Source organism: Numenius arquata, chromosome 10, assembly GCF_964106895.1.
Source record: "Numenius arquata chromosome 10, bNumArq3.hap1.1, whole genome shotgun sequence".
In the NCBI taxonomy this organism is placed as follows: Eukaryota; Metazoa; Chordata; class Aves; order Charadriiformes; family Scolopacidae; genus Numenius; species Numenius arquata.
The window spans coordinates 45,457,164-45,472,501 of NC_133585.1; the positions used below are offsets into that span (position 1 = coordinate 45,457,164).

Consider the following 15,338-nt stretch of genomic DNA (forward strand, 5'->3'; position numbering starts at 1 on the left):
ATCAGTAGTACAGCAGTATATAATGGAGCAATTTCACAGAATCACAGAATCTTCTTGGTTGGAAGGGACCTTTGATTTCTTACGTACTTTAATGAATAAAGGGTAGCACTTTGCATTTAAATGCCCCTTCATCTGAAATTTAAAGTGTGGTGTATTTCAAGTCAACATTTAATGGGGACTGTAGCTCCGGTCCTCCCTTTGCTGGTTAAGATAAGACGGCAGAGATGTCCTGAGGTCAGAGGGAGCCCGCTGGTAGCTAAGTCACACCGAAGTCACCGCTCTGCCACCTGCTCCAAGCGCGGGAAAGCGTCCCTGAAAAAAGCAGAGAGAGTTGTCATCAGGTGTAAGCAGGACCAGCATCCCTTCCGCAGCCATCCTGTGACAGTGTGACTCCCTGGACATCAGAAATTAAGGAAAGCCTGTGGTAAACCTACTTGTCCAGTTCTGGGCCCACAGCTCAAGAAGGACAGGGAACTACTGGAGAGAGTCCAGCAGAGGGCTACGAAGATGATCAAGGGACTAGAGCACCTCTCTTATGAGGAGAGGCTAAGAAACCTGGGTCTGTTTAGCCTGGAGAAGAGAAGACTGAGCGGGGATCTCATCAATGCTTATCAATATCCAAAGGGTGGGTGTCAAGAGGATGGCGTCAGGCTCTTTTCAGTGGTGCCTGCTGACAGGACAAGGGGCAATGGGCACAAACTGGAACGCAAGAAATTCCATCTCAACATGAGGAAAAACTTCTTTCCTTTGAGGGTGGCAGAGCCCTGGAACAGGCTGCCCAGAGAGGGTGTGGAGTCTCCTCCTCTGGAGATACTCAAAACCCACCTGGATGGGTTCCTGTCCAGCCTGCTCTGGGTGACCCTGCTTTGGCAGTGGGGTTGGACTAGATGATCTCTCGAGATCTCTTCCAACCCCTATAATTCTGTGATTCTGTAAAAGCCAGGTGGGAAGTCCCTCTGCCTTTAGCCAGCTGGTTTGCTCCCTTGTCCTCGCACTCGTTTCTCTTGGCAAACCTGCTGCCTCAGCGTGCACCCAGGAGAGGGACCATACTAAGTGGCAGTAGCTTAAGCACAGTTTTTCTTTCACATTTTCCCCTGCATTCAACAAGCATTAATAGTGATGGGCTTGATTTTGGACAGTGTGAACAGAAACTTCCTCTCAGGATGTAGTTTCAACCTGGCTTGGATGACAAGTGGTTTCTAGGCAGCCGGATGAAACCCACCCTGAGCTATGGTCCATCAGCGCCCAAGGTGCTCAGGCACAGCCTGCCCCAGGCTCTCACCCCTACAGCTTCCAGCCAGGAGCTAGAAAATAAGCTGTTCTCTGTCAGTGTTTTCGTTTCTCGTTTGATGGAGATTTCTGTAATTCATTCTGTAAGAAAACATGACTAATGGATTCATAAGCTGAGACTTTGTTTGTTTGTTCGGTTCGTTGGTTGGTTTTGCGAATTCAATGAAACTGTGTTAAAGGTAAGTTGTAGTTGAGCCACAGAAACATGCTTCCAGGATGTTCTGGGCAAACGAGAGTATTTGTTTTATATTTTATGAAATATTTTAGGGCAAAGTGCTCTGGTGTGGGATAAGAAACAAGTGGAAATGCTTTCCTTCTACCTGGAGTCGATGTTTCCTTTTCTTCCTATTAATAAGATAGCATCAAACCTCAAAATGTGTAAATTGAGTGTGCTGGGGCAGCAGTGTCCCCTTTGACTTTGCCAGCAGCACAATTCCCCCAAATCCTGCTGCTGGGGGAGGCACTGCCGGGGGTGAGGAGAGGAGGGAAGCTGGTGGCTGCCGGGACCAGGGCCCCATTTCCTTCCTTGCCTGGGGACCCATTCCAGCCATACCACGCCACAGCCCTGCAGATAGCACAGGGCAAATAACTCTGGGCTCTGAGCAAGAAAGCAAATATAAAAATGACCATGAAAATTGCCCAACCGGTTAAAACTGGTTCCAGCCAGGAACTGAAGTCCTACCTTGAAATACTTAAATCCCATTTGGACGGCATAGATTTACATTCCAGATGAAGAATTAATGGCTTTCACACAATATCCTCAGCAGAGATGCCCCAGCATACCAACCTCTGTGTTTTTGGTAGATGGAATTTGTAATTCCTCCAGGAGCTGCATTCTTCTAAGTGTTACTTCTATTTTTGGACTGACTACTGGCTTTATTTAGAAAAAAAAAAAAAAACCACCAAAAACCTGTGCTCTTGTCAAACTGCAGAGACTATATGAGTCATCTATACAATAACACTAAAATACCCTTTTCTGTTATGGTGCAGTTCATCATCATCACAAAGGGATTTATAGAAAACAAACATAGCTGACAGAGTCTGCTCTTAAGCTTCCTGCGTTTAATCCTTGTGCATGTTTAGCCAGCCGAACAGTGTATGTTGAAAAATGGATTGCTATTAAAATGTTGGATGTTGCAGTAGCTCCAAAGACTAATTTTTTTGCTAACAAGAATGAATGCCATTCGTCTGACAATTTTCGGCTGCCTAGCTATAGTCACCTGCCTGCATAATAATTGTGTGAATGCTAATGACTGTCCTGAAACTTTAATGAATAATTCTTTTTTGAGGCTGTGATGGCTGCCTCATAGGCAGCAGTGCTTGCTCATTTAAATGCCTTAAAACACATCCTTCACAAAGCATCACCAATGGGCTCTAGCCTCAGACAAAAGAGAATATAGAAATTTATGATACAGAAACACAGTGAAGCAAAATATCACCAGCTTCTTGTAGCCTGCGTATCTATGTAGCTATGTAGCTTGGTAGTTGTCTTTCCCAAGTGGGAATCATTTACTTCCCAATTTTCCCCATTACCTTTTTATTATTTATCTGGTTTGGGTTATTGACAAAATGTTTTGGATCATCATCTGGTTTCTTATGGAAATCTCTGTAGTTACAGGTGTTTTTTAAAATTGTTACTTGCAAATTGTTAACAATAATTGCATTTTTAAAATTAACATGCGGATCCAGTTCCTACTGAAAGGCAGTAGGAGTGGAGTGCCTACTTCCTTTAGGCATTTAAGGTCTGCAAAACCCACTTATAAGGAAAACCTTTTGACAAGCTGCTCCTTGCTCTAAGGAGCTCTCCTTTCCTCCGTGATCCTTCTTGTGTGAGCTGGCAGCAGGTGACTATCATCTCCCCTCATGGGCACCATTTGCTAGGCTGAACAAGCTTGTCTTTCCTCCTCTCCTTGTAAAATTGGCATTTCTTCCCCTGGTTGTCCTCACAGCCCCTCACTGCACCAGTTACACTCAGAGCACGGGTGGGAAGACCTGTGCCTGGTATTCCTGGGGAGCTCTCACCCATCCCACCACCCATCCCTGCCAGGAACTTGGCCTGACACCCTCTACTGTCATGCTTGCTTCTGACATATTCAGGCTGCCTCTTTTCTCCCCAGTTTCAAGGACCTTGGCCCCAGATCTGTGACATTCACAGAAGCCAGCTCAGACACCTGGTCTAGCGTGTGGCCTGAGACGTGGCGCTCTCAGTCTTCCAGTCAAAGTTGTTCCACTGTCCGGAGGGATTTGATGTTCATTCAGGTAGAGAGAAGGACTCCTCCCTGGTGGTTCCACTGCTCATCTCAAACTTCAGGGCTATATGTTGGGCTTCAGTGCAGTGTGTTTATGGGACTTTGCTATGGTATATTTGGGTGTATAAAGCATTAAGGTGTTTCAAGGTGTGGTAGCAAGTGAAAGGAGTTTAAGTGGCAGGTACGTGTTGGACTCAGGCAGCCTGGTTGACTTAGAGTTTGAACTTTTCTCATGTACCTTTGCTATACACCCTGACAAGCCTAGGAAGGAGTTAGTAGTTCCTGCACTAAGGGAATACTTCCTGTGTTGCACCACAGGCTGATTAATTGAGGGTTTAAAAGAAATGCTGAATAACATCCAGATCTTAGAGTATATTTAGGTGCTCTGTTCCCATGGGCAAATAGAAGACAGACTGCCAGTATGACAGGAGACAGTGTAATGGTATGACATTATGCAATTAAGACTGTAAGAAAATGCATATGCCTGTGGGAGGATGAGTTAAGGTTGCCCAGGCAATCTTATTTCTGGCATTTCCTATATTTTCCGCATTTGACTTTGCAACCAACACGTTCACTCATCCTAACTTTCTGCTGTAGTGTGTAGGCATGACTTGAATTTACATCCTTCTTGCTAAAGAACTTGTATTAGGAATGTAAAGCTTCCAGTGTCTTTCCGCTTCAGAACAAGGTCAGCTCAAGCCATGTTCAATGAGGGCTTGGGCCATCCTGGTCACCTCCCTGATCAGGGCAGGACACGTGTACCCAGGGCCTCCCACCAGCAGAGCTGTGGGGCCGGTCGCTGAGCCCCCAGAGGTGACAGCCGAAAGTGAGAGGTGGTAACCAAAATGCTGGCTCCAGTTTCAGGGATGTGACTTCTGCGTGATGACTCCACGAAGTTAAAGGATCTGCAGAGCTTAGACTTGCAGGTGGTACGTGGCAAAAGCTCCTCGCTTGCTTAGCAACGGCGAGAAGCTGTACCAGCCCCAGCGTTCCTCTGCTGGTGTGAGCATCGCCCTGCGCTTTGCCTGGCACAGCAGGACCTGTCGGAGACCTTTCCCAACGTAACCCAGGTGTTAGGAACCCGAACACACTAACTGTTGTAACACAAGGTGAGATTTAGAAAGGCCGGCAATGGCACTTTAATGCCACAGTTTTTAGAGGGCTTTAATATAGCTCCTGAGGCACTCCTAAAATGGAAAACAAAAATTCTGCTAAGCTCTCCCATATACATTTTTGAATGAAGCATTAGAGCTTGTATTAATTCAAGAGATTCCGTCATTGGGGCTTTCCCCCCCCCAACCCCTTTTCAGATCAAACTGGCATTCTGCGGGCAGAACAACTGCTGTGGGGGCACAAACCAGCACAAAAAAATACTGGTAGCAGATGGGCAGCCCTGAATGGAAAAGAAAACCTTGAGCTTCTCATGTCTTGGATTAGAGTTTGGGAGCATTACATAAGGAGGAAACAGGGAAAAAAAATGCAAGCTTAAGAGAAGATGAAATCTGATTAAAATGCAGACTAATATAATTGCAGAACATTACTCAGGCTTTCTTGTGGAGAGAGAAAAATGTCTGCTATTGTGCTGCTATAGAAACCACGTAGGGTCCGTGGGTAGGTGAGGGTGCATGGAGCATGTCCCTCCCTCCCCACTTTCTGGAATGAAGATCCTATCTTACTTCATAAGCGTGGCCTTTGCTGGCCAGGAGATCTTTCCCAGTACAGGGAGAAGTTGTTTTCCTGTTTATGTAATTTATTTTAATACCTCTGTTCCCTCCCTCTTTTGTTTTGCTTTTGGAAGGTGATGGAGGGCTGTGTCAGAGGGAGGAAACGCTGGTCTGCTCTGGCTTTTCACAGGGCTTGTTCAACTTGGCTCTTTGTGTTGGGAGCATGGGAGGTATGGACTGTGCCACGAACAGAGAGCTTCCTTGTGTTCGGAAAGTAAATACTTACCTGGAATGAGCAGACGTTGGCCATGTTTCTGAACACCCTGTCCCCACCACTTGTTTCTCTGAAGGCGTGCGTTAGAAGTTAATTACCAAAGCACTAGATAACAAAGTAAGGTTCGTTCCCTGGCTGTCGATGGAAGTGTCGGTATGGAAGGTGTAAGCCGCCTGCAAACTTACCCTCTGAACCGTGGCACAAAATGAATTCTAGAAATGAGTCCCTGAAGTGTGGAAGTGCGTATTTGCATCAGCCCCGACCCACCACCGTGTCCCCGATAGCAGCCACTTCTGCGCAACTGAGAGGAAGGCGTAAGAAATTTTGTGTTAAAAAGACCAATGAATGAGAAAGCCTGTCCACACTGTGTTACAGCTCTTGCTGGTCCACAATACTTAACAGGCTGGTACAAAATTTGAGGAGATTAATTTACTGCTGCTTATGAATTTTATGCTGGTGTAAAGTACTATAAAGATGCGTTTTTCTAATAATTTGTGAATACACACTCCTTCTTTGTACAGTGATAATTTTAATTTTTGCCCTAGTGCCTTCTTATACCAATTGACTCCGTGGCTCAATCACGTATTTTACAAGTACATCTTTTGTATCTCAGTTTTTCCAGAAGTTCCACTTTTCAATCTGGCTGATTGTTTTGCTTTGAGAGGGTGACTATCCCCTTCTTCAGTTATTTTAGCATTTTGATCCAGTCTGTAGTTAATCATCTCCTTTATAAAACTGGTTTATTGAGGCGTTGTCTCATTTTCGTCACCCTTTCCCATTTCTCCTTTTCTACCAAACCCCTTTAGGTGTTGGAGACACCACTGCTGCACCCATTGCTGTTTGTTAGTCCTAGGTACTTATTTACGGAATGGTGTTAGAATATTCCCTGGAGGGAGAAGATCCTCTGAAGGAATCTCTTGGTCATCCAATCTCATTGCCACTGCAGTCAACCACACAATGTAATCCCTTCTGTAAAGTCCTCCAGCTCCATTTAAAAGAAGTCAGACTTGATCTTGCTCCTGCCACTCTTGTTCCAGTGTTTTGCTACTCTGAGTGCGGAGCTGAGCTTAAACCAATTTGTTCTTATGCTGACACTGGCTCTTAATTTTAACTTTCCTGGCTCCCCCATTTCCCAAGCCCCACTTTCTTTGTTTTGCCAAACTGAGTACACCAAGTGATTTTATCCTACTCTGAAATGGGCTGTCCAGTCCCCGATCATCACAGCGGGTTTTGTCCACACTTATTCCCCTTTGGTTTGCTCTTGGTGGGCTGACGGAATCACACATTGCACTGCAGAGCTTTTCTGAAATCACTGGTTTGACATTACTGGGTTTACACCTCCCTTTTTGCATAGCTCCTACTCACCTTGTGATTAACTAGTCTTTCTTTTCCAGGCACTGATCTCATAGTCAATGGAAGAAATTTTTGTGATTAACCTCTGCATGTCATTAGTATTATAGAATTTAATTATATTTTCATTAATCCAGTTCTAGGAGGCGTGTAGTTTCCCCAGTATACTATTCCCACCCTTCTTTGAAGTGGAGATGTCTCCCGGCTCTGCCAACAGCAGATTTCATTAGCATGCCCCTGTTCTCAATGACACCACTATGATGAAAATATGATGGACAACAGGAGCTTCGATGAATCCCACAGAACGGCTTTCCTTCAGCCTGATGCTTCCCACACAAAACACCCCTCTGTCGTTGTCTCCCGATCCCCACGTTCTGCTGCTTAAATAGCTGTTTCCTGCCTGGAGAGTATCAGGGGTTGACCCCAAATAGATTACATCTACCACATTTCCTTTCTTTAAGGAAAAAGGAAACAAAGTAGTATCAGATAATGATATCATGCTGAGGGAACATCACATGTAATCGCACACTTCATATCTTTAATTATTTCCTTCAAAATTTGTCCAAATTGTTGTAAATTATTTCCCTCCCTTTTTTTAATGCAAATATTCCAGAATGATTTGAGGGCTGCAGTCAAACTTCTTGCTCCTGTCACCCTCGTTTTCACACACTTGGCCTCTCTGACCTCTGGACGAGATCGTTTGGTTTTCCCCCACTGCAGTAATTGCCCGTGACTTTCTTCCTGTTACTCATCTCCCTCCTGCTCCCATCTTTCACATAATCATCTTTATTAAAAATGGAAGCAAAATGCATATTGATTTTGGAAATATTGCCAGACTTCCTTCAGTCTCTATGTCCTTCTCACTGCATGATAGCCCTGTTTCTTTTTCCCCGGCTGCAGTAACTGCTTCTGGCTGCCATTATTTATCTTCTGTATTTCCTCACCTTGAAGACAAAACTTTCTTAGGAGGGTGTCCCTTTTCTTAGGAGGGTGTCCCTCCTCGCTCTCACCCGCAGGTTTTCTGCTTCCAGTGACCTTAGTTACCAAGCTGCCAGGAGATCTTCTGTGAGACCCTTCCCCTTTGCTTAAGATACAACTTCCAGATCATTTCTCCTGCTCTGGCATAAAGAAATCCAGTCTTTCCTTTGTATTTAAGTCCTTGAGTCCTTCAGCCCTGTTGATTATTTATTATTTTTTTTTATAATTGGGTCTCTTACTCTTTCCCCTTTGGACTTAGAATGCCTTTTTGTAAACCTATATTTTACCCAACTACTTACTTTAAACTGCCCAGGCATCACTCATAGCCTCTGCTCTCACCTTTCTATCTGGGAAAGCAGCAGCAATTTGTTTCCTTGTATTCCAGGGATCTTTTTCCATATGCAAACATAGTTTTGCAGCTTACTGGAAGCTCTGCACAAACGCGTGTTTGCTGCGATGGTGACCACCTCTGGCCGATGTCACCATCAGGCTCCCAGTTCCACCCCTGACTCTCTTTTAACACTTTCCCTGCTGTGGTTTTGAGCCAAACACTTTGGGTCTAATTCTCCTTTTTTGCATAATTAGCATTCAGTGTTATCCCGTGCCCTTCACTCTGAGGTCTGTCGCTCCTGACTACAGGAGAGTGATTTCATCCTGCTCCGTGACCTCTCTCCTACCATGCTTTGTTTCACGCCTGGGCAGGTTTTATTCCTCCGTTGTCCTGCCCGGGCTCCTTGCTTACGCTGGGGTTTCGAGTGCTTTCGGTTCACCACTCCCTGCTCCCACGCTGGGACAGACCTCCTGGCCTGGTTTCGGCTGGGACGGGGTTGACTTTCTCGCTGGCAGGTGGTGTGGTGCTGCGTTTTGGGTTTGGGATGGGAACACTGTTGGTGGCCACTGATGGTTTTGGTTGTTGCTGAGCAGTCAAGGCCTTTTGTGCTCCTCACGCCACCCCACCAGTGAGCAGGCTGGGGATGCACAAGAGGTTGGGAGGGGACACAGCTGGGACAGCTGACCCCAACTGACCACAGGGATGTTCCGTACCGCATGACATCACGCTCAGTGCATAAAGCTGGGGGAAGAAGGAAGAGGGGAACGTTTGGAGTCAAGCCATGAGTTTTTCCTCAGTTTTACTCTTCCGATTCTCTCCCCCATCCCAGCTGGGGGGGGGGGGGTGGGGGGGTGAGCGAGCGGCTGCGTGGTCCTGGCTGCTGGCTGGGGCTAAACCATGACACCTCCCTTTCCCACCCTCCTCTCATTTATATTTCCCGTTCCTTGCCATCCTTTTCTATTCTTTCTTTAACCATTGTCATGTCCTTGCTTCACTTGACTTTTTTTTCCCCATTTCTGTGTATTACAAGTGAGCGGAGAGAGCACAGACCTCTCCCAGCCTCCTCCTTTGCTTCCAATTCTTTCCTCCAAGGTTGCTGCAGTTCTGATTTCAGCCTGATGGGAAGGGAAGAGGGAAGAGGGAAGGGGGAAGAGGGAAGAGGGAAGAGGGGAGGGAGAGAAGGGGGAAGGGGAAAAAGGGAAGGGAAGGGAAGGGAAGGGAAGGGAAGGGAAGGGAAGGGAAGGGAAGGGAAGGGAAGGGAAGGGAAGGGAAGGGAAGGGAAGGGAAGGGAAGGGAAGGGGAAGGGAAGGGAAGGGGAAAAGAAGGGGGAAGGGGAAGGGAAGGGGAAAGTAGGGGGGAAGAGAAGGGAAGGGAAGAGGGAAGGGAAAAGAAGGGGAAGGGGAAGGAGAAGAGGAAAATAAAGGGGACGAGGAGCGACAGTAAGAGAAGGGGAAAGGGAAGAGGGAAGGGAAGGCTTGGGGTCGCGGGGCCGCAGGTGCCCACATCCCCAGCCCCCACCCGCGCTCTGCCCGCTGGGGCGTGGCCTGGGGGGCGTGTCCCTGGGCGGCGCCCGGGCGCGCGGAGTGGCCGGCGGGCGCCGGGGGCGGGGCTCGGGGCGGGGGCGGGGGCGAGAAAAGCGGCGGGTGGCGGCGGCGGCGGCGGCCGGTGGCGGTGGCTGCGGAGCGGCGGCGATGCGCCTGCGGCAGCCCAGCATGTGCACCATCGCCGAGGCCGCGCCCGGCGGGGAGGGCGGACCCGCCGCCGCCGCCGTCCGCACCCGCCTCGTCAAGATCGCGGTGGTGGGGGGCAGCGGCGTGGGCAAGACCGGTGAGGAGGAGGAGGAGGAGGAGGGGGGCGGCGGCGGAGCGGGGTTGGGGGGGGGGTGACACGGCGGGGGACACCGTGCGGGGCGGCGGAGCGCGGCTAACGGTTGCCTGCCTGTGCTTGCCCGCAGCGCTGGTGGTGCGGTTCCTCACCCGGCGGTTCATCGGCGACTACGAGAGGAACGCAGGTAGGGGGGCGGCGGGCGCGGCTCTGTTCCCGCCGGGATGGGGGATCGGGACACCCCGTCGGGGCGGGGGGATGGTGTGGGTGCGGGTTACCCGGGGGGGAAGCCCCTCGGTGCCGGCTTTCTCCCCGGGAGCCGCCCAGGGGGTGCCCGGTTGGAGGCGCAAGCCCTGGGAGTCGGCGTGCAAAGCCCGGCGCGGAGCCGGGTCCCGAGTGTGAAAGGGAAAAAAAACTTCAGGAACGGGGCTGCTGGCGCCTCCAAGGGGTTTTTTATTTTCCCATCCCGAAGCGCCGGGGTGCCGCAGATCCCTTAAACCCTGTTCCCTGGGCATCCCGGTCCCGGCAAAAGCACCGCCTGTGGCCACGGTTGCTCCAGCGCCGTGCGTGTGTTTCGCTGCGTCCCCGTGCCCCAGCAGAACAGGCTTTATAAGGTGACAACGTCCCTCCTGGAAGAAGCCTTTTAGGTGAAACAAGAAAACATTCCGCAAAGTTAATATTCCCCTATTGCCAGCAGCTAAACGGCATAGGCAGTGCCGGCTAAGAGGTGATGTGATGTACTTGCTTGCGGGTAGCACACTGGGCCGCCTAGACTACTGGGAATGTAAAACATACAACATTCTGTTGAAGAAATGATTTGGAAAAGCCAAATTAATGAAAAAAAACCCCAACAACCCACCCCACCACAAAACCAACAAATAGCTCAGCCAGCAGAAAGCTCTTTAGAAAAATGGTTTGTTAAAGTGCAGAAATACTGAGTGACAAGAAAATTGCCTTTCTGGAATAGCTGGTTATTTTGCACACTAAGTTGTCATCTAAGTTAAAACAGTCTTTAAGAAGTGATTAAGTTCCGAGTTGCACAACATTACATGCCAGGCTCCAAAACAAGTCAATGCAGGATTAAATCTCAGGCTTCTAGTAAAGCCAGAAATGGGTTGCTACACAGAAAAAACTTACAACGCCGGTCCCTCACATCAAAAATAGTGATATTTTTATTTTTTTTTTCACAACTAACGGGCAGCAGAGGTGTTATTTGTCTGTTTGTGGCGTGGCGGCTGCACTTGTGAACCTGTTGGTGTTCTTGTCAGGTAACCTCTACAGCAGACACATCCAGGTAGATGGAGAGATGCTGGCTATCCAAGTGCAAGACACTCCCGGAGTTCAGGTGAGCTAGAAGCAGCCATGCAGTTCTCCAAAGCAGCTCTAAATACCCGTGTGTGTGCGTGTCCCTCCATGTGCAGCATCTCGTTATGGTCCGTTTCAGAGTTTGGTGTTGTGTGTGGGAGAGGTGGTAACTTCTGGTACAACCAGCGAAGCCAGATGTGTTGCGTGCCTGTAGTACGCTGGTAGTAAAAGAAAACAACTCGCTGTTTTGGTGAATCATTCGTACATTGGAGGCCCGTTACTTTTGCGTGGCTGAATTACTCAAGTGTCTTGTTTCTGTATATTGGGAACATTTGCACAGAATTGTTTCTGGGTTTGTGTCTAATGAGGTACATGTGGAAGAAAACGTTACGAGCGCTGCCCAACACGCTTCATAGATGTGTGTGAGAGAAAGCAAAGTCTGTTACATTGTGGCCGTGCTCATTAGTGTGTCACCAGTTAAGGTTTTCAATGTATAGATCTGAGTAATGCTGGATCGTTGCCTTTTTGAACTGGGCAACACTCCAGGTCTAAATGCTTCCAGCTCATATCTTTGCTTCCCCAGACTTACTGTCTAGCCAGTTAATTTCCCATTCTGTGGAACTACAAAGTCTTTCTCTGCATGCAGAACTACTCAGGTCAATTTTCCATTTGAGTATAGCAAACTCCAGTGTTAAATTCCAGCTTTTTGCAGCTGAATCAACATGCATTTATTCGCCACGCTCAGATTAAGTTTGTACTCACAATCTGAAATGCAAATATATATAAAGCTGAAGCTGTAAACTGCTATTTGGCTTTACAGACTCTTAAAGACAGGTTTCTTTAATCTTTTATGACTCCGGCTATCTAATTTGAGACCACTCCTTTTTCAGATCCATGAACACAGTCTGGACTGTAACGAGCAGCTGAACAGATGCATACGCTGGGCAGATGCCCTGGTGATTGTCTTCTCCATCACAGACTATAAGAGCTATGAACTACTCAGTCACCTTTACCACCACGTTCGACAGTTGCATCCAGGAAACGCGGTCCCTGTTGTCATCATAGCGAACAAAGCTGATCTCTTGCATATCAAGGAGGTGGAGCCTCAGCATGGACTTCAGCTGGCCAACATGCTGGGCTGTACTTTCTACGAAGTGTCTGTCAGCGAAAACTATAACGATGTCTTCAACGCCTTCCATCTCCTCTGTAAAGAAGTCAGTAAACAGCAAACCACCAGCACCCCCGAGAGAAGGAGAACCTCCCTCATTCCACGGCCAAAATCGCCCAACATGCAGGATCTGAAGAGGAGGTTTAAGCAAGCTTTGTCTGCCAAAGTGAGGACCGTCACTTCTGTTTGACGGCAGAGCTGTTGGGTCTTCCCAGGGCTCAGCCTGAGACTGAAACCTGGGGTGTTTAACACTGGCACGTCTAGAGTCTGAGGCATTGTGAAAGAAGGATGGTTCAGGTAGCCTTTTGCTTGGCTGTAGGAACAAGCAGTCGCTTAAAAAAAGGAACAGTGGCAGATTGGAAAAGGGGGGGGAGGGGGAACCAAACAAACCCCAAACTCTTGAAATGGTTCTAAGATGTGACTTGTAGAACAAGTATTTTCATTTGGAAAAGGAACTTTCCAGTAAATGAAACAAGCCTTCAGTTTGCCTTTTCTCCAACAGGACAGATTTGACTTAACGCTTGTGCCGAAACAACTTTTTAGCTGTAACTCTCAACTCCTTGTACTTGAGCAGGGAAACACCCTGAACTGCAGTTCACTGTTCAGAAGTAACCACTCGAGTCTCGTTTTCACTTGGATGAAGGACAGCATGACGTATCTGTTTGATTTTATTGCACAGTAGAACTGTTCATTGCCCTTGTATTTCAAAACAAATAAGCAAAAACTTTACAAATTCTGTAAAAAAAAAAAAAGTGTAAAATAAGCGGACACCACTGGGTATCAAGACTGTAAACAATGGCCCTTTATTTTTTTACTAGCTATGTTATTGCTGACAACTTGACCAGACTCCTTGTATGCAAAACTGTTGTCCACAGGGTGTAAACATATCTAATTACAAATAACTTGTGGGGTTTTTATACTCTGTGTGCGGGGGGAAAAAAATACTGTCCAGCTAAATGATCCAACAGCTTTTGAGGAATGAGTGTGGAGCTGGAGGGGTAGTCCATTATATCTTCTGCTGGTGTAAGTCACTTCTCTCTGTGCGCGATGGGTGCAGAAGGAAGGTGGCTGTGACTCAGCTGGGTGTGAAACACTGCTGGCTCCAGGCAATGAAGCTGGTGGCTTGTTCTGAGCTGAGCCAGTCCCTGTTCGTCCTTAGACACGTGTGGCAGACTTATATCTAACTCCTTTTTTTTATTTTACATTGAGCCAATGGAGTTCACAGGCTAAAGGCCTTACACATATGCACTTTAAAAAGCCAGTTGTGCTTTTTGTTTAAACTGTAACTTATTTATTTTGTGTACAGTTGCTCCTCGTGGGGAGTGGACTTTTCCTTCTTACTGCCTGGTTCAACATTAAATTTTTGAATTGCGTGTTTTGCTTGTGTGTTCTTCGAGGGCGAGAAACAATGGGCGATAACCACTGAAATGTTGAGACAAAGTAATGGTTTTCTCAGGGCAGTTAACGTGCGCCCCAGCAAGAGTCAGAAAGCCCTTCCTGCCTGTGCTGGTGCTTTGTTAGCATAAACCGCAGGGGGGGAGCTCTCACAACTGCTTTACAACTTCCTTCTAAGAAATCCTTTTAGGAGAGGAACTGAATAAGGCAGAGACCTTTCAAATTAAAATGGGATTCTTTATCTCCCCTTGTCATAAAAAAAACCAAAAAAACAACAAAACCCAAACTGTGGTAAGAAAAGAATGATGTAAGGTAGGTCAAAACCTGGAAGAACGCGGTCTTTTAAGTGACTTCTAGTTTCTTCTTAAAAAAAAAACCAAACGGAGCAGCTTTATATATTGAGTTATATGACAATAAAAACTCAATCAAATTGCTACAAGTCTCCAATAATTTTATTTATGCTTAAAGTAGCTTTAAGGAGAGCCTTCCTGAGGACAATGTGTGGGGACGAGGGTGATGGCCACACAGGCTCAACTGGTCAGCCTGCAGCAGGGAAACCCCAACAATCTTTTGTTGAAAGGAAAATCTTTTTGACCATCAGCTACCAGCCAAGTGACTTAGGAACAAAGCTGAGCTTAGCCATCCAGTCTGAGCTTATTCCCAAATGCTTATTAATACAGTAATAAACCCATTTGCCAAGGGTGGCCTTGTCATTTCTCCTCCTCGCACCTTTTGAGTGCCGTTTAGTGTCACACGCAGAGGGCTTAGATGCTCCTTGATGTCCTACACCTGCCCAAGTAGTCTTTTCTGTGCTGTTCCTGCTCACACGTGACGGGCAAGAGACCCCTCATCCCCCCTGCCTGTTCGCTGAGCACAGACTATGTGTAGATACCATTGCACAAGGGTCACTGAAAAGGCTCCACTCCAGGCTTGGTCTAGAAGAGAAGCAGGGTTCTGTGACCATCTCCTTTCATCTCTTCAGCTACTGAGTATCAGATTGTGGCTGGGTCCCACTGGCTGAATAGACTCCTCCAAAATGTTTGTGTGTGTCAAGGGGAGGATGATGACTCTGAAAACTAGTCTTTGCCTCAGTAAAAGGAGCTGCTTGACCTGTAGGAAGTGGAGGAGGACCAGTGTCTGCTTAAACTCACCACCTTCTCATTATCCTGTGTAGTATGTCCCCAGATGGCCAAGTCAGAGACCTGAGAGCATCTGATGAAAGAACAGTGAGGGAGAGAAGGTCACAACTGCCAGGCTCTAACATCTCAGGAAAGCGGCAGCATCTCAGAGGTGTGAGCACCTGAACTCACTGGGCAGCAATGGCCACTGTGTGCAGGACAGCCTCTCTGCTACCAACAGCATGTGGAAACCCCTTCAGGACACCTCCCAGACCAGAAGGTCTAGGTTCTTGGGGGCAAGAAATAGTGCAAAAGGAAAGGGCATCTCAGGAATACGCAGTCCTGGCTAGTGCTTCTACTATGAGAGAAAAAGAGGGATGAGGTTTGGCATT

The 15,338-nt window shown here is 47.5% G+C and overlaps 1 protein-coding gene across 1 annotated transcript; it reads left to right on the forward strand.

Annotated features, from left to right (window-relative positions):
- Positions 1 to 9,799: 9,799 nt before the first annotated feature.
- RASL11B (RAS like family 11 member B) lies at positions 9,800 to 13,805 on the forward strand. Its single transcript, XM_074154902.1, has 4 exons — positions 9,800 to 9,963; positions 10,091 to 10,147; positions 11,229 to 11,305; positions 12,156 to 13,805. Exons 1-4 carry the CDS (start codon positions 9,828 to 9,830, stop codon positions 12,621 to 12,623), a joined length of 738 nt encoding a protein of 245 aa, XP_074011003.1. The 5' UTR covers positions 9,800 to 9,827; the 3' UTR covers positions 12,624 to 13,805.
- The last annotated feature ends 1,533 nt before the right edge of the window (positions 13,806 to 15,338 follow it).

Coding starts and splice junctions, on each gene's coding strand:
- RASL11B (XM_074154902.1), top strand. CDS start 9,828: ATGCGCCTGCGGCAGCCCAGCATGTGCACCATCGCCGAGGCCGCGCCC. Junction 9,964..10,090: donor CAGCGGCGTGGGCAAGACCG/GTGAGGAGGAGG, acceptor GCTTGCCCGCAG/CGCTGGTGGTGCGGTTCCTC. Junction 10,148..11,228: donor CGACTACGAGAGGAACGCAG/GTAGGGGGGCGG, acceptor TGTTCTTGTCAG/GTAACCTCTACAGCAGACAC.